General features: G+C 48.0%; 1 protein-coding gene across 1 annotated transcript; it reads left to right on the forward strand.

The window, feature by feature from the left end:
- Positions 1–8,423: 8,423 nt before the first annotated feature.
- Positions 8,424–15,651, forward strand: PSPH (phosphoserine phosphatase). The gene is made up of 5 exons (XM_007940780.2): positions 8,424–8,584; positions 9,325–9,459; positions 10,145–10,290; positions 12,550–12,698; positions 15,544–15,651. Exons 1-5 carry the CDS (start codon positions 8,445–8,447, stop codon positions 15,649–15,651), a joined length of 678 nt encoding a protein of 225 aa, XP_007938971.1. The 5' UTR covers positions 8,424–8,444.
- Positions 15,652–17,887: the final 2,236 nt, after the last annotated feature.

A 17,887-nucleotide genomic window follows, 5' to 3' on the forward strand; every position in this document is an offset into this window, starting at 1 on the left:
AGGTCTGAGATGGAATGGGAAGAGAAGAGGAGGCTCGGAAGTGGGGTGGGCCTCGTAGGCACTTGTAAGAACTTAGTCTTTTACTTTTAGTAAAACGAGGAGCTGTTGAATGGTTTTGAGCCGGAGGCATGACATGTTCTGACTTACAGTTCAAACTGGTTACCCTGGTTATTGTGTGGAGGAAAACAAACACTGGGCTGGGGTCGGAGGTGGTGTGGGCAAACACAGAAGAGAGACATGTTGAGAGGCTGCTGTTGCAATCTGGACAAGAAACACTGGTGCCTTCGGCTCAAGCGATAGCAGTGGACGTGGGGAGAAATGGTCAGGTTCTGGTTAGATTTTAAAGGCAGACCCAACAGGATTTCCTCCAAGGTTAGCTGTAGGATGTGAAAGAGGGATGTGAAGGGTGACTGAAGAAAGGAGTTGCCATCAGGGGAAAAAGGAGGGCTGCAAGAAAGGTAGCTTTTTTGGGGGGAGATCAGGGGTCGGGTTTTGAATACATTGTTTGGGTTGGTTATTAGACATCTAAGTGGGGCTCAGGTAGGCAGTGGGAATTTGGGGTTGGGAGAGGACTGGGCTGCAGACATATGTTTGGGAGTCATCATCATAGAGATGAAATCCCTGCGTGGTGCAGAGGGTTCCTGTGCTCAGATGCTAACCAAAAGGCTGGAGGATAGAATGCAGCCAAAGACAGCTCAGAAGACAGGTTTGCTGTTCTGGTTCCCTGGTGCCGCTCTGACAAGAATATACCCCAAATGGGAGGGCCTTAACAAACAGGAGTTTACTCTCTTAACAGTTTACAAGGCTAGAAGTCCAAGTTCAAAGTGCCAGGCTCTAGGGGCTGTGTGAAAGCCCCTCGACCTCGGGCTTCAGCTCTGCCTCTTGCTTCCGGCCCACTGAAGCTAGAGACATCTCTTCACTCAGGCAGCTACTGGCTGCTGAGGCTGACAAACCCAAGGTCAACAAGTGAAAAGGCACAGTCCCAATATTACCAAACAACACGGCAGGCCATTGGTTCAAGGCCATTGAAAGTCCCAAGGTTGGCAGAGCATGGCAGGCTGCTGAACAATGACATGGCTACGTGCAGGGTCCAAGGTGCCGTAAGCTAGAGACTGTCTCCAAGGCTTCTCCTTATATATGAGAAGTGGACCACATCCCTAAGGCAGCTATTCAGCTGCTCCCAGTAGATTCCAGCATGGAGATGATTACCAGTCTCGTCATGGGGAATACTACATCTAGCTGCCCAGCCACTCAGCCAGGCCCAGGCAAGCTGACACACAAACTGAACTACCACACCTGGTGACTTACTTTCAGAAAAACCAGGTATTGAAAACCCTCTGGAGTCATCATGTGAGGAGCATCAATAAGTCAAGAAACCAAGGAATGCCCAGGACTCCCTAGAAGGAAGGGGTCAGCAGGGCCTGGAATTGTGAGAAAATAAACTTAAGTCACAGCACCACTAGGTGACTGGGCCACCTAGACAGTTACATGACCTGCTTATTCAGGAGACAAGAAATTGACACCCGGGGGTCTCAGAGCACCTACGATTCCATGCTTGTGTCCTGTCCTCGGATTCTAATCCCAGCTCTGTCACAATCACTTTTCAGTCATTGTAGGCAAGTTAGTAAGACTTTTAAAAATGTCCTCATTAGCAAATCAGGGGGTTGAATTAGATTGTCTATTCCAACAATTAAATAACAACAATAAAAACACACTCCAAACCCCACGGAACATGGCTCTGTGACACACATGGGGTCACCGTGAGTTGGAATCGACTTGACAGCAGCTGGTCACAGAGGCGGCATTTAGAGCCCTGAGCCTGTTGTTCATCCGGGGAGTGATGTGAATAGAGAAGCTGAGGATGGACCGTGGACGTTACGACGTTAAAAGAGCAGGAGGGAAGGACAAAGCAGTGAAGGAGCTTAGCCTCCAAGAGGGGCCGGGCGGGAACCTGCGGCAGTCAGTGCTCCAGGTTGGGGGGTCGGCTGGAACAGGATATGGCTCTGAGACGGTCAGAGCCAGGTGTAGATAGATAAGCAGCACACGTGTTGGTATTCACACATCGGTTACAGGGAATGGAAACTTGACTCACGCTTAGGTTGACGATGCTAGTGCACAGCGTTCAATTCCATCAGTAATTACTCTCTTCCCACTTTTCAGTGGGTGCCCAAGTCATCATTCTCCAAGAATATTCCAGGCCCTGAGAATTCTCTGATACCTGAAGAGCTTCCATAAGCCATCAGGAATGTACATGTTGTGTTGAGATTCACACTGAAACACTAGAGACAGTGCAAGTCCAGAGCGCAAAGCACAGCCCTAATGATGTGGGCTCTGGAAACACTGTATTACGTGATACATAATATGCCAGCTTGCAAATGTACAAATGTATGGTGACAAACGGAACAAGACAAAGCCCAGCAGCCGTGGAGTCGGCTCTGATTCATGGCGCCCCTGCGGGTGTCAGAGGAGAACCGTTCCGTAGAATTTTCAGCAGTGATCACCGGGTCTTTCTTCCACGGCGTCTCTGGATGGACTCAAACCTCCAACCTTTGGGTTAGCAGCGAACACATGAACCCTCTGCACCACCAGGGACTCTGCAAATGCACGGTGACCTGTGGCCGTTGAGTGGCTCCCGACTCATGGCAACCCCGTTGATTCCCGAGTAGAACTGTGCTCTGTGGGTTTTCCTGGCTGTCATCTGTATGGAATTAGACCTCTGGGTCTCTCTTACACAGTGCTCCTGGGGGGTTCTAACTGCCAACCTTTTGGTTAGCAACCAGTCACAAACCTCTGGTGCCACCCAGGGACCTGCAAGTGTGTGGCAGAGAAGGGTTAAGATGCCTTCCCCTCCGTCTACAGGTTAAAGGAGGTCACTCAAGCAGGTACAGTATCAAAGTACACAGTGACTTTCCATCAGCCGCCACTTACTTTTGAACTCTGAGAACTGAAAATGAGTAAGTGAAACTCATTGCCTATTTTGAGTACTCTCTTGCAAAGATTCAGACCAGAGGTCAGCAATTTCTTTCTGTAAAGGCCCAGATAGTAAGACTCTTGAGTTGGCAGGCTGTACGGTCAGTGTCTGTCCCACCACTTGACTCTTCTAACCCCCAAGCAGCCATAGATACCTAAAGGATGAGTGTGGCTGTGTTTCAGTGAAACATTATGGACACTGAGATTACTACATCATAGCATTTTCACATTTCATGAAGCATTTTTCTTCTGTTGACTCTTTTCATGCATTTAAAATGGAAAACTCATTCTTATCTCACAGGTGGCACAAAAGCTGGGCATGGGCTTGACCTGGCCTGCAGGCCATGGTTTGCTGACCCCTGGCTTGAAAGATGTATTTTATCCCAAGTCAGCTTTGCACAAGATCATTCGGCCAAAGGCGCTTGGTAGGAATCAGTTAAGAAGTGAGTTCGCCTGCGTGTCCGAGCCTGTTTGCAGCTGCTGCCTCTTCTGAACGTAGGCGGTTTGCATCATCTGCGTGCCCTTGTCCCTGACTTCTTAGTCCCTTTGATGGAACTGATCTTGATCTCCATGACCTTTCGAATCCCTTTCACCTCCACAGTTCTAGTTCAGTGATTTTTTTTTTTTTTTAAAAAAGCAAAAGACCCCAAGCTTTGGAAGCCGCCCTCCTGGGCTCCCGGGCTCCCGGGCTCCAGGCTCTGTGGGCTGTGCCTCCCACACTTTCTCTGTGGTCTCTCCTTTTCATTCTCCTCCCCAAGCTCCCAGCTCTCTCCTTTTAACCCTCTCTCCACTCTCCTGGTGCCTTTACTTACTTATTTAACTAAAGGAATCCACAATTTTATTTCCATGTCACAATACAAAACAAAAAATTTTTTTTTAACGTCTGCTGGCAAACGGTTCTCTTTGGTCATCTTCCTTGTCGTGCTGTTAAGAAAACACCGAGAGTCGCAGCATCGTCCTCTCCCAGTGAAGCAGCACCAGTGATATAACATGATACTAAGTAGCTGCCCTCTGTCCTACTCTGTCTGGTCGAGTCATTCCTGCCCGGGTGGACACCATCATAGGACAGGTTGGGGGTCTCAGCGCTGGAGGCCCAGGCTTTATTGCCATGTGGCCTCCCGGGGTGGTCTCATTCCAGGAACAGGTCCCACTGGTGACTTTCATTGCCCGTGTCTTCAACTTCAGGTCTGTATGTTTGCCTCTGACCCTGTTTTTTTTTTTTTTTTAATTTCTCTGACCTATCTCTATTTATGAATCCTTACTGAGCACTTACACAATTTTACACACACACACACACACACACAAAGAAACAAACCCATTGCTCATGTGTTACAAAGTACAGCTGGTCCATAGAGTTTTCTTGGGTGTAATCCTTATGAAACAGGTTGTTTCTTCCATTGTTAAGTGGGTTCAAACTCCCATCCTTTAGGTTAGCGGCTGATGACAAACTGCTAGCATCACCCCTGGTCCTTTCTGCTTCACACAGTCATTATTCAGAGTCCCTGAGTGGCGCACACAGCTGAGTGCTCGACTTGTGTGCCCTCAAATTGATTCTGACTCACAGTGACCCTACAGGACAGAGGAGAACTGCCCCATAAGTTTTTTTTTTTTTTTTTAATGCATTTTATTGAAATTAATTTCTGTACAGCGAAATACACAAAACTAAAGTGACATGGGTCAAATGCATTTTCTTTTTTTTTTTTGCAGTGTTCCCTCTCCTCCCTTCCTACCCCTGGCAACCAAGAAAGAAAGTTTCCCTCCATGTATAAACCTTTCCTTGACCCTCCACAGCAATGAACTAATACTATATTTGTCCTATTATGCACTGTTTTGCAAACTCTACATTATTTTTTAGTGCTGCATAGCATTAATTATTGGCAAATATTTGTTTGCTGCTGTCATTTTTGTTATGTGTTTTTTCATGGTGTTGATTTCTTTGTTCCATATAATTTTCTATGCTCAGCTCGTTTTGTTTATGAATTGTGTTATCACTTCCTTCGTTGCTATTGTTTTACTATTTGCTAAATATTTGTGCTGGTCCTCTTTTTTATTTTGATGTGAAGGTCTATCATTTTTCTTGGTGGTTACCTTGTGATTTATAGTTTCCTTCCCAAGTTTAGAATAGTCCGTTCTATCTTGTAGTTGTCTTGACTTCCCTGCCATCTGGAAGTTCTGTAATGACACAGTTTTTTCCCTCTTTTTGGTTTGTAGTTGTCCTCATTTGTCAAATAATGTCTCTGGTTCCCTGTTTATAATCTTGTAGGCTTATTTATTTTGGATACTTTCATAGCTGGGTTGGTTTCTGGGTTGTATCATCATGTGTGTTAATGGTCAGTTGTTGTTCGCTGTTGTTGCTTCTCTGTCCAAAGGACTCCCTTTAGCATCTCGTAAGGTTGATCTGGTTTTAACAAATTCCCTTAATTTCTGCTTATCTGGAAATCTAATTTCACCATCATAGTTGAGGGACAATTTTGCTGGGTACATAATTCTTGGTTGGAAATTTTTCTCTTTCAGGATTTTATATATACCATCCGTTGTCTTCTCGCCTGCACGGTTTCTGCCAAGAAATCTGAGCTTAGTCTTATTGGTTGCCCCTTGTAGGTAACTTTACGTTTTTCCCGTGCTGCTCTCAGGATTCTTCCTTTGTCTTTGCTTTTGGTGAGTTTGATGATGATATGTCTTGGTCTATCCAGTTTGGGGTTCGTTGGATTTCCTGAATGGATATATTCTCATCTTTCATCATACCAGGAAAATTCTCTTCCAACAAATCTTCGACAATTTTCTCTGCGGTTTTATTTTTCTCTTCCTGTTCTTGAATTCCGATTACATATAGGTTATTCCTTTTGAGGGTATCCCACATGAACTTGATCTTTTTTCTAACTGATCCTATTCCAAAGAAGTATTCAGGTATTTGTCTTCACTCTCACTAATTCTGTCTTCCATTGATTCAATTCTACTCCTTTGTCTGTTCAATGTCTTATCTATTTCTGAAAATTTAGTATTAATCTTCTGGATTTCTGTGTGTAGATTCTGTATCATATCTAATTTTTCATTTATTTTGTCATTTTGTTCTTGTGTTGTCTTTCAAAACTGTTCTAGGTTTTTTTGTGTGTTTTCCTCCATTTTGTCAGTGTTTTCCTTTATCTGCCTCTCAATTCATTGAAGATACCTAAATATAATTATTTTGAATTATTTATCAGGGAGTTCCAATGCTGTGTCTTCCTCAGGGATGTGTTTTGGTCTCTTCTTTCTCCGGCTTTATCTTGCTTCTTTGAGTGGACTATGATGCTCTATTGTCTCCAAGGCATTGTGATGTTTTTGTGTTTATATTTAATTGGTGATTGTACGTTAGAGTGACTTGCCCATGAGTTTTGTTTTCTTCGTATGTTATCTATGTAACCAGGGGACTGTGCTGTGTTCCTCTATTCGCTAGTTGATGGCACTTGTACACACATCACCTGTCTCCTTTTCTGCTGTCAGCCTCTTGTATATCCCTGCTGTCCTTGGCAAACAGAGTCTATTCTTAGGTCCTGTTTTCGTTCAGGTTTTTCCAGTAGTTGGTGCCTCATCCACTTCTGTATAGTTCCTTTCAAAGCTCAGGGCTCCAGGATTATCTTCTGTATCTCTGTCAATTGGGTTCTCTTTTCTTTGTTAAGGAGAGTCTGTGTGGCTTGTCTGCCTATTCCTCCATCTTACTGAAGTCTCTGTGTGACCCCTCTTCTAAGACTCAGACCATTTCACCTTATCTCATTACCTCCATGCCACAGGCACAGGTCTGCTCTGGTGCCCTGCCTGGCGCCAGCCTTAGCTGCCAGGCAGCTTCCAGCACACCATCTGCTCATTCTTCCTCCTTACTCTTCCCACGTATGCGCTCCCCTTCACCGCCACCCACCTCTCCTGGGCTCACCTCCCTGTTGTCATTATCTGCCATCCCACTGGCTCCTGGAATGAAGTGCTGCCCATTCCTGCACCACCCCCACAACTGGTCGCCCCTCGGCCTTTCATGCTCCATAAGGTTCTCACTGGCTGCTTTTCAGGAGATCTCTAGGCCTTTCTTCCTAGTCTGTCTCAGTCTGAAAGCTCTGCTGAAACCTGTTCAGTATCCTGGCAACATACAAGCCTCCACTGGCAGACGGGTGGGGGCTGCACGTGAGGTGCATTGGCTGGGAATTGAACCTGGGTCTCCCGCGTGGAAGGGAGAATTCTATGACTGAGCCACTAACGCCTCCCCTCTATTCCTGGCACACACTGGACTGATGCCATATTGTCTGAGAACCCACTCAGCAGCCAACTTACCCTTCAAGATTCAGCTTCAGTGCCAGCACCTCCTGGAAACCTTCCTTCACAGACGAGGTGAACCAGTTCCTCTGTGCGCTCAGAGGGTCTTACACATATCATTTCAGGACCTTCTGTACAGGTGCAGTTACTAGATCAGAACTAGCTCAACACCCTTAGACACCCTTCAGGCCTGGAACAACACCTCCATGCCTCAGTGTTGAGCCAAGTGAGAGACAGTGTTATCCAAAAACCAAAACCAAACTCACTGCTGTCAAGTTGGATCCAACTCATAGTGACCCCTTCTTAGGTTTCCAAGGAGGTATCACTACAGAAGTAGATTGCCCAATCCTCCTTCCGAGGAGTTGCTAGTGGATTTGAACCAACAGCCTTCTGGTTAGGAGTCAGATGCCTTAGGCACTACGCTACCAGAGCTGTAAGGTAACCGATAACACCAGGGATGTATGCGCTCCTTAGAACAGTCAACCACCGGAGGTCAAAAGGGCAGCATTTGCCCAGGGATGAGCTCAGAGGGCAGGGAAGGGGGATAGGAAAGGAGGAGGAAAGGGAACAGTAACACAGGGAGGACGTGTGGTGAGAGGGGACTTCAATCAATGTCATAAAACAAAATGTGTGGTAACTGTTGAATGGAAAACCACTTTGCTCTCCAAACTTCACTCAGATCACAATACACAGGTTTAAAAAAAAAAACTGAGTATCAGTTCAACATCAAATAAGTAGACAAGTTGGTACCTTCACGATAAGAGCCCTGGTAGTGAAACCATTAGGTGCTTGGCTGCTAACAGAAAGCACGGGAGACAGACCTTGTGATCTGCTATTGTAAGCTCTGCGGCTAAGGAAACTCTGTGGGCGGTTTGACTCTATCACGTGGGGTCACTATGAGTTGGAAGCAAGTTGATGAGAACTAGCAACAACCTCTTTCCCTAAATGGGGCTCTTGAGGGCAAGGTTTGGGTCTATTCATCTTTGTGCCTCCAGAGCGTGCCATTTAGAAGGTGCTTAACGTGTGTTGAAAGTAGAACAAGTCCCTGAGTACCTGCTTCCGTGGGTGACATCCACTTGGATACAAACAAGAACGGGTAGACGGGAGTTCACGGGCCCAGGTGGACTTGCTGGGCACCAGCTTCTATTTCTGAATGCACGTGTCTTCTCTCTCGCAGGAGGGAAGTTCTCGCAAGGATGGTCTCCCACTCAGAGCTGAGGAACCTCTTCTGCTCGGCTGACGCCGTCTGTTTTGACGTTGACAGCACTGTCATCAGAGAGGAAGGGATCGACGAGCTGGCCAAGTTCTGTGGCGTTGAGGATGCTGTGTCGGAAATGTATGTGGAGTGTTTATTCAGCGTACGGAATGCGGAGGAATCGCAGGATAGAATGACTATTTGGGTTGAAATGGTCCCCAGATGTTAGTTCCTGGGTAGGAAATGTGGGAGCTAGATTTTTCCTTCTACCGTTTAGCACTGAGTTTGGTAGTGCATTTAGCCATTCACCCATGGACACAAATACTACACACAAATATGGATAAGACGTGCTCTCAGCGGGTAACAGAGGCCATCACTAGCCAGAGAAGATGGTCTGGGAGGCCACCTTGTGTCCAGCACTTGTGTCGTGGTTGAAAGTATGGCCTCGGTGGTTTGCTGGAAGCTGGTTCTGGGTCACAACCTCCCGCCATCCTTCTCCTCCTTCCCTCCCTCCCTCTCGAACTGCCCCAGCAGACAGGTCACGAGCCATCTCAGGCTCTGCTGCATCTGACGCAGGAGTGGCCCAGACTTGAGAATTCTTTCATGGTTTACCAAAGTCCATGGCTTCCAGGGAAGGAACCTGCAGACAGGCCAAGTGGTTTTCTCAGTTCACGACGGTGTGCTGGCGGAGACAAAGCCCCTCTCTTCACGTGGTTCTCTGGCAAACCCTCCGTAGTCTGTGCCCAGGGTCCTCCCCACGGGCAGTGCAGCACGTCTGGTATGCAGAGGTGTTCCTCACCGTAGATGTGAGGGCTGAGGAGGGAGGCATGAACAATGAGGGCAGCTGATGGGGCAGACTGACTGTTGGCTCCTCCTCCTAGGACACGTCGGGCCATGGGTGGGGCAGTGCCTTTTAAGGCCGCACTCACCGAGCGCTTAGCGCTGATCCAGCCCTCCCGGGAGCAGGTACAGAGGCTGTTAGCAGAGCACCCCCCCCACCTGACACCCGGGATAAGGTAAGAGGATCCTGGTTCTGGTGACACCATTTCCCCACCAGCACCTGTGTCTGGGGACATGTCATCCTGAGAGTATCTCACCTAACTCGAGAGCTCCCCATATGGTTCTCTCTGCATTGTGTGTGTGTGTGTGTGTGTGTGTCCCTGCTTGTGTCTGCCTTCTCTCCCTGGTGCTCTCTGAGGCAAATGTCACATAAACTTTTCTCCTGCCTGGTATCAGTCATCACCTGTCCTGGAACCATACCTCATCTTGGGTTTCTGGGTACATGGGCAGGACAGAATCGTCCTTTAGGTTTCCTAAAGCAACCCGTTAATTTCTAAGTGTATTTAGAAAAATACGTTACAAACAGCCGTCAAGCCAATTCCAACTCATGGCAACCCCACACGTGTCAGAGCATAACTGCGGTCTGTGGGGCTTTCAGGGGCTGATCTTTTTTGCAAGTAGATCACCAGGCCTTTCTTCCAGGCAGACTTGAACCTCCAGGTTCAAGCTGAGCGTGGTCACTGTTTCCCCCCCCGGGGACTCTGGAAAACCACGTGTGAACACTTGTTCACCAGGCGGTAGTGTCACACGTACCTCAGGTGAATGTATCCAGGAGATAAATGCGTATTTTCGTTTGTCGCCTTTCATTTTTTCTCTTTGGTATATTAATCAGCGCTTGGCGTTTGATGTCTGTTCGTTTAGGGAGCTGGTGAGTCGCCTGCAGGAGCGGAACGTGCAGGTGTTCCTAATATCGGGCGGCTTCCGGAGCATTGTGGAGCACGTCGCCTCGAAGCTCAGCATCCCAGCCACCAACGTGTTTGCCAACAGGCTCAAGTTCTACTTCAATGGTAAGACCTTCCTGGTCCGTTTCCCCTTCTTTGCAGTTGCAATTCAGCAACCTGCCGGCTTGCAACTTACACGGAGTGGCATCTGGTTTCCACATTGAAACCAACCTCTCTTCTGACTGAGATCTTTCACTCTGTAAAATCGACTTTGGTCATCAATGCATGTTACAGACCCTGGGGCATCACCTATGTGTAAACTCCACCGCAAGCCGGACACTGATTCTTCCACAACGCACGTTTTGGTACATGTCGTGTTTCCATTTTACAAGCACTCTCATGTATCTGGGAGTCCCAGGCGATGCAAATGGTTGACGTGCTTGGCTGCTAACCGGGCTGATGTTAGAAAGGCTGGCGGTTCAAACCTACCCAGAGGTCTCAGAAGAAAGGCTTAGTCATCTGCTTCCAACAGCTCAGCCGTTGAAAACCCTCAGGAGTGCAGTTCCACTCTGACTCCCACAGGGTCGCCTGGAGTCCAGACCGACTTGGTGGCAACTGGTTACTGGTAGCTCACATGTTTCAGTCAGTTTCGGCTTGTGAAGGGCAGTTAATCAGTTAACAGATGGCCTTGGGGAAGCCTCACGGACCCCTCTCTGACCCCTATTTGTATTTTTATGTCACCTCAGGGTGTCCCTGGGGGTGGCTGACATCCTTGAAGCCAAATAATATGAATTTAATATTTAAAGATGTGTTGACAGAACATCTTCAAAGGGTCTGTGTAGAGAAAGTGTTGAAAAAAGAGAGGGATGAGTATGGCGAGTACTGTAAGAAGGGAAATGATGGTCTAGAACAGGACAGACTCCTCGGAGGTGAAATTACGTATTAACTTAGTTCAGATTTAATATATCACTGTTTCCTGGGGTTCTGCCACCCCGACAAGGTGTGACAATTCCTATACTGGAAGCTTACGAGGATAAAGCAAATCCACCCTGAAGTGTCCGTGACCTCTGGAGTCCTGGTGGGGCTCACGGTTCATGTGCTCGGCTGCAGGTTTGAGTGCGTCCGGGGCTGCCTCAGAAGAGAGGCCTGGCGACCTACTTCTGAACAAGCAGCCATGGAAAACACTACGGAAAAGCCTGTGGAGCACAGATCTGCTCTGACACACAGCAAGTGGTGCAGTACCCTCTCTGAGAGGAGCTTATATAATTTAAAAAGAAAACCGGTTTATTATGAGCAATAGGTGTTGGATCCCAGCTGGTTGCCTTCACTGAGGGCCACTGATAGCCTTCCTGGTGACATTTATGTGACACAATCATGTGTGTAAGGAGCTTTGGTGGTGCAGTGGATAAGGCACCAGAAGGTCAGTGGTTCAAACCCACCAACTGCTCTGCAGAAGGAAGATGGGGCAATCTACTTCCCTTAAGATTTACAGCTGCAGAAACCCAATGGGGGTGACTATGAATCGGAATCAACTCAACGGCAGTGAGTTTGGATTGGTTTGGTTTATCAGGTTCGTAAAGGCAGACCTCGGAGATACCATGAAGCCAGTTCCAGACTGCCATGGTGAAGCTAATACCGTAACAAAGCAAGTCCCATGGGCTTTTGGTTTCCTAGTATCTGTATATGTTGTGTTTATGCCCTATCGCAGTCTGTTAAGGAGCTCTGGGGGCGAGTGCCCAAGGCATTTGATTGCTAACTAGAAGGTCGGTGATTCAAACCCACCAGCCACTCTGTGGAAGGAAGAATGGGCAATCTACTTCCATAAAGATTTATAGCTTTGGAAACTCAGTGGGGGTCGCTATGAGTTGGAATCACCTCGATGGCAGTGGGTTTAGTTTTTTGAGTAGTCTGTTAAGGAGCTCTGGTGGTGCAGTGGCTGAAGCACTCAACTGCTAACCAAAAGGTTGACAGTTTGAACCCACCAGCTGCTCCATGGGAGAAAGATGAGGCGGTCTGCTTCCATAAAGATTTATACAGCCTTGGAGACCCTACGGGGCAGTTCTAGCCTGTCCCACAGGGTCACTATGCATTGGAATCGATGGTAGTGGGTTTGGTTTTGGTAGTCTATGAAGTGTGCAGTAGCGTGAGAAAAAGCTCGAAATACCGTGAGAATGACCGAGATGTGACACAGAGACACAGCGGGCACACACTGCTGGAAAAGTGGCACCAAGGGGCCATGTTCGTGGCCGGGCTGCCACACCTGCCATCTGTGAAAAACTCAGTATCTGCGAAGCGGCATGAAACGAGGTCTGCCTGCTGTTAGGAGAGCTGGCCCTGGTGTTATAGCCATGTAGGTTTTAACACTCTTGTAACTGTTCTTTTCAGGTGAATATGCAGGTTTTGATGAGGCACAGCCAACAGCTGAATCTGGCGGGAAAGGAAAAGTTATTAAGCTTCTAAAAGAGAAATATCACTTTAAGAAGATAGTCATGATTGGAGATGGAGCCACGGACTTGGAAGCTTGCCCCCCCGCTGTATGTATCATGGACACGTGCCTCTTTCAAGCTGCACTTTTTTTTTAAAGTTGTGATTTGGGTGAAAGTTTACAGAACAAATTCATTTTCCACACAACAGCTCATACACATATTGTCTCATGACATTGACTGCAGTTCCTCATAATGCAACAGCTCTCTTCCCACTTCCTCCCTGTGGTTACCTCTTCCCTGTGTCCTTCTCTCCTGTGCATTCCTGCTCTCTGAGCTGTCTCCTTTCACACTGCACTTCTGGGTTAGACAGTTGATTTAGAATGAAATGGTATCACAACGAGAGTTCAACAAAAGCATCTAAGGAGCCAAGTATACCTGGATGGTGCGAACGGTTGGCGCCCTCGGCCGCTGCCTCAGAGGTTGGGCTTTGGAGTCCACCCAGAGGCAGCTCAGCAGAAAGGCTTGACAGTCTACTTCCGAAAAGTCGGCCACTGCAAACGCTATGGAGTGCAGTCTGTTCTGACAGACACGGGGGCGCCACAAGTCAGCGTTGACAGACTGCAGCTGGTGGTTTATCACTTCCAAATTGGAAAAAAAAAAATAACTAGAACAAATTTAATCTCACTATGTCAGTTAACTCTTGGCAAACCCAAGAAAGGCTGCATATAAGGAACCACAAACCTTCTCAAACTTTTAATGACGCCATGTCTCTGCAGTGTGGCCACCTCCTCTTACCCCAAGCGTTTGCTCAACAAGGCACAGCTCCAGTTCTGCTGGCTGCCAGCCACTCCTATAGCTGCAGCCAAGATGTTAACGTCATTTTATGCTTTGCAAACTCTCTCCTCATACATTCTCTCACTCACTCCTCATCATCGTCTGTGAGGATGGGGAAGCGAAGGCTCGCAGAGGCTAGGTAGTGTTCCTGTAACACAGCACATTTTGTGTTCTGAGTTATCGTTGTTTCCCAAGACTCAAAATCAAACCAAACCCACTGCCATGAAGTCCATTCCGACTCACAGTGGTCCTAGAGGACAGAGAACTGCCCCATAGGGTTTCCAAGGCTGTCAAGCATTAAAGAAGCAAAGCCCAAACCAAACCCACTGCCCTGGAGTTGATTACAACTCATGGAACCCCTAGAACACAGAGGAAAACTGCCCCATAGGGTTTCCAAGGCTGTTGATCTTTACGAAAGCAGATTACCTCATCTTCTTCCTGTGGAGCAGCTGCTAGGTTCCAGCCACTGACCTCTTAATTAGCAGCACAATACTTTAACCACCTGCCATCAGCGCTCCTTTCCTGAGACAAACAGGGGTTTTTATTTTAGCATTTTAATTAAAGCATCTTAAACCCAGTGCAGGAAGAAGACGTTACCTAGCGAGGGTCCTGAATACCCACTGTGTCAGCCCTGTGTAGGACATTGCCTTTATTATCGTCCCATTAGAACCCAAGGAAAACGGAACCAAAAATGGTCCCAGATTTTCCTCCACTGTGTTTCCTGTCATCTAAAAGTAGTAACTGTCTTTGTAAATGATTAGTCAGAAATCCTGAAAGACTCTTTCTTGATGCTTTTACCATGACTCGAGTCAGTGTGAGATAAATGCATCCTTAGATGCTTTTAACAGCCGTTGGGTATCGGCCCTGTAAGGAACCCAGGCCAGTCTGATGAGGAGTGGTGCCATTGTCAGCTGCCACCAAGTCCACCCCGACTCATGGTGACCTTGAGCCCAAGGGGAGAGAGAATGCTGCCGGCCTGTTCCCCACCCCCCCCATGGCCAGCTGCAGACAGGGTTCGTGTTGGCTGATTTTCCAAAGCGGACCTCCGGGCCTCCTTCCTAGCCCTGCTGAGTCTGGAAGCTCTACTCGAACCTGTTCAGCATCGCAGCCACACGCAGGCTGGCTGCTCCGGGGCCAGCGTCCAGAGGGCTGCTGCAGAGGCAGGAAGATCCGCCAGGAGGCCGAATGCAACTGCAAGTGAAAACCTAGTTGTCTTTTTCCCCTGTGTACTATGAAAATAAAAACGAAGGGAGCAGGACACTAAGAGGAAGCTGCACTTTCAAATCATGTGCGTGTCTGTGTCCTGACAGAGACAGAAAATCCCATTTTAAAGAAGGTCTTGCTTCACAGAACTGGTAAAACAGCTTCACGCAGGGAGCCCCCGGGGGGTGCGAGTCGTCAGCACGGTCGGCTGGTCGCCAGCTCGAGTCCACACAGAGGCACCTCGGAAGAAAGGTCTGGAGACCTGCATCTGAAGAGTCGGCCCCTGAGAAGCCAGCGGAGCCCTTGGACACACACGGTTGCCGTGAGTCAGAACAGACTCAACGGCAGCTGTGCTTTGTTAAACTTTAAACAATTTCCATGATGAAAAGTCAAGTTCGCCCACAACATCCAGGCTGTCATCTCCTCCAGTCCACAGTGAGACCCTGGCCGCTGTGCTGCACACTCCGTGGGTCTCTTCCCATCCCTGGGTGGGAAAAGCCCGCGGTAGATGTCTGGCCACCCAGCTCCCGGGGGTCTCCCACTGCTGAGGCTGCTCTTTGACCTCACAAGGCATGGACGTGACTGCCCACTGAGATCTCAGGCATTCCTGTCAGGTGTGGTTTGGCCAACATTCTGTAAGCATTTGTCTTGGTTTTATGAGGGCAGGGACAGCCTCTTACCCTGCTCCCAAACCCTATACCTGCCTAGCGGAATTGATCCGTGACCACAGTGCATGTCCCTGACTCGTGCATGAGCCAGGGAGGTGCCTCTTCATGTCACAGCTCAGTGGGAGCACCCAAGTCAGCCTGGCATCAACCTTCTTTCCACAGACAGGTTTCGTTCAGACCAGAGACTTACCACTGCTGTGGCTGCAGCTCTTTGTTTCTTAAAAGCTCTTTCCTTTTTTATTTCTCAGGATGTTTTCATTGGATTTGGAGGAAACGTGATCAGACAACAAGTAAAGGACAAAGCCAAGTGGTATATCACCGATTTTGTTGAGCTTCTGCGAGAACTGGAAGAATAGTACCCATTCTGATACAGCTGATGTATGACTTCAGATTAATTTCACCAAGGAGACAGATTGATGCTGGCTGCTGAGAATCGCTTCAGACACCTTGATGTACTTTTGGAACTGATCACCTGTACTTTCCTGTAGACTGCAGAGGCTCCAAGAAAATTCCTTTTTTTTTTTTTTAACTGTAGTTCCAGTATTATTATGACCACTAATTACCCGGAGAGTTTTATAATCTGAATTTTTGATGTATGTTCCTGAGTATATTTTATTTGAAGCCTGTCAAAGACAGATAGTCAATTAAACACCTTAACTCTTGGAAATATGGAACAGGCGGCCTCAAGTGTTCCTTTTGGTATATAAATAAAAACTCATCCTTGGATCAAGAACAGATTTGTGGAATTTTCAATTCTGCCTTTCAGGGACTTCCACTCACTGCCAACTCACAGTGACCCTATAGACAGAGTAGAACTGCCCCATACAGTTTTCAAGGCTGTGAATCTTCACAGGTGTAGACTGCCTCATCTTTCTGCCACAGGGCAGCTGGTGGGTTTGAACCTCCAACCTTTTGGTTAGCACCCAAATGCTTTAAGCACTGAACCACCCCAGCTCCTTTTAGGGTCTTAGATTAAGTGTTTCAGGTAGTTTAAATGTTTAAATAAATATAACCTCCAGGCAGGGAACCGATCCAAGACTCCCCTTAGTGTCAGTAGCCCTTGGGTAGCCCTTCAGTGGTCACTGAAAGGTTGGAGGGTTGAACACACCAAGGTGCCATGGAAGAAAGGACTGGTGGTCCATCTCTGAAAGAATCTGCTGTTGATAGCCCTGGGGAGCACAGCTCTGCTCTGACCGGGGAGGACCAGGGGTCGGCATCAGCGTGATGGCAACTGGATTGTGTTTTCAGTGCTGATGTTCAGTGCTGGTCTCCACATCCCCACCATGCACTCCGCATCCCTCTCTGAGTGCTGACGGGAAGACTGGGTCAAAGGCTCAGCTCTTTCTTTTTACCTCCTGGCTTCTGTCACGTGTGGAATGTTATAAAGACCTTTTTAAAAAATAACAATGGCGCCTTAAACCCAAATGGACATTGAAAATCACATGAAGCTCAAGAGATACAAACAAACTCCCCTAATCCAGAAGGAAGATCAGTGTTTCCCTGAAACGAATTAAGAAATAACCCCAAGAGCATAGGGGAGCCGTTTCTTTCTGAAAGGCACACTCCTTACTCTGAGCAGTGCCATGAAAGGGAGATTCCAGGACATGCATGCAAAGTCTAAGCTCCTCCATCTCCCCTTCCCGGTAGAAAATGGGGGAGGGGGACAACACTGGTGGGGAGGAGGCCGGCTTGGATCCTGTTAGCTAATTAAGTGGAAAAGGCCATGACATGTGCAAATGAAAAATTATGTGAAAGATGTGTACCTTAGCCAAAGAACTGAAGCTGGCCAAATATTAAGTATTTAGATAAATAACCCAACCAGAGGAATGTGACTTCCTCAGAATCAGAGTTTCTGTGGGAGAGACATGAACTAGGTCTGGCAACACTGAAAAAAGCCCATGAACAACGAGGTGGCTGTTTGGTGATTCTAAATACTCGCTGGCAACGCTCCTGGGAGCTGTTTTGTGGCATCTGTATTCTCAGCAGTGCTGTGGTGGAGCAGGCCCTGGCATGCCAGGTCTAGGAAGGCCTGCAGAGCCTGCCACCCACAGGGCCAGGGCCTGAACGGGCAGGGACCCAGAATTCGGCTCAGTCGCTGAGCAATGGCCTTGCCCACGTCGGCCCTGGACCCCAGTCACCCAGCCCCTCCTCTGCCCCATGAGCCTCTCGGTTCTCTACACAAAGGTGGCCCGCACAAGCCCTTCTTTGTTGTCTTGGAGGGGTGAGCTTTCAATGATGCAAGAACTGTACAAGACTCTGTCTTGCTCCTTGGATCCTGGATTCACCGGCGACAGCTACACAGTGGTTCTCCCGGGAGGTATGTGCACAGTTGCACTAGGACCAGGTTTGGAAAATGGCGGCAGTGTTACATGGTTTCCCGTCCTTGGTGTGTTGCTGTTGGCTGCTGTCCACTTGGCCTTGACTCTTGGCGACCCCATGCACGGTGGGCCGAAAGGCTGCCCAATCCTGGGCCATCTTCGGTGTTGGGGTTTGGACTCTTGTGATCCGTAGGGTTTTGGTGGCTGATTTCAGGAAGCAGATCACCAGGCCATTCTGCCTCATCCATCTTAGTCTCGAAACTCCTCAAAAACC

Source organism: Orycteropus afer, unplaced genomic scaffold, assembly GCF_000298275.1.
Source record: "Orycteropus afer afer isolate SDZICR_OR568_19922 unplaced genomic scaffold, OryAfe1.0 scaffold00006, whole genome shotgun sequence".
NCBI classification, from domain to species: Eukaryota; Metazoa; Chordata; class Mammalia; order Tubulidentata; family Orycteropodidae; genus Orycteropus; species Orycteropus afer.

Coding starts and splice junctions, on each gene's coding strand:
- PSPH (XM_007940780.2), top strand. CDS start 8,445: ATGGTCTCCCACTCAGAGCTGAGGAACCTCTTCTGCTCGGCTGACGCC. Junction 8,585..9,324: donor GAGGATGCTGTGTCGGAAAT/GTATGTGGAGTG, acceptor TCCTCCTCCTAG/GACACGTCGGGCCATGGGTG. Junction 12,699..15,543: donor TGGAAGCTTGCCCCCCCGCT/GTATGTATCATG, acceptor TTTATTTCTCAG/GATGTTTTCATTGGATTTGG.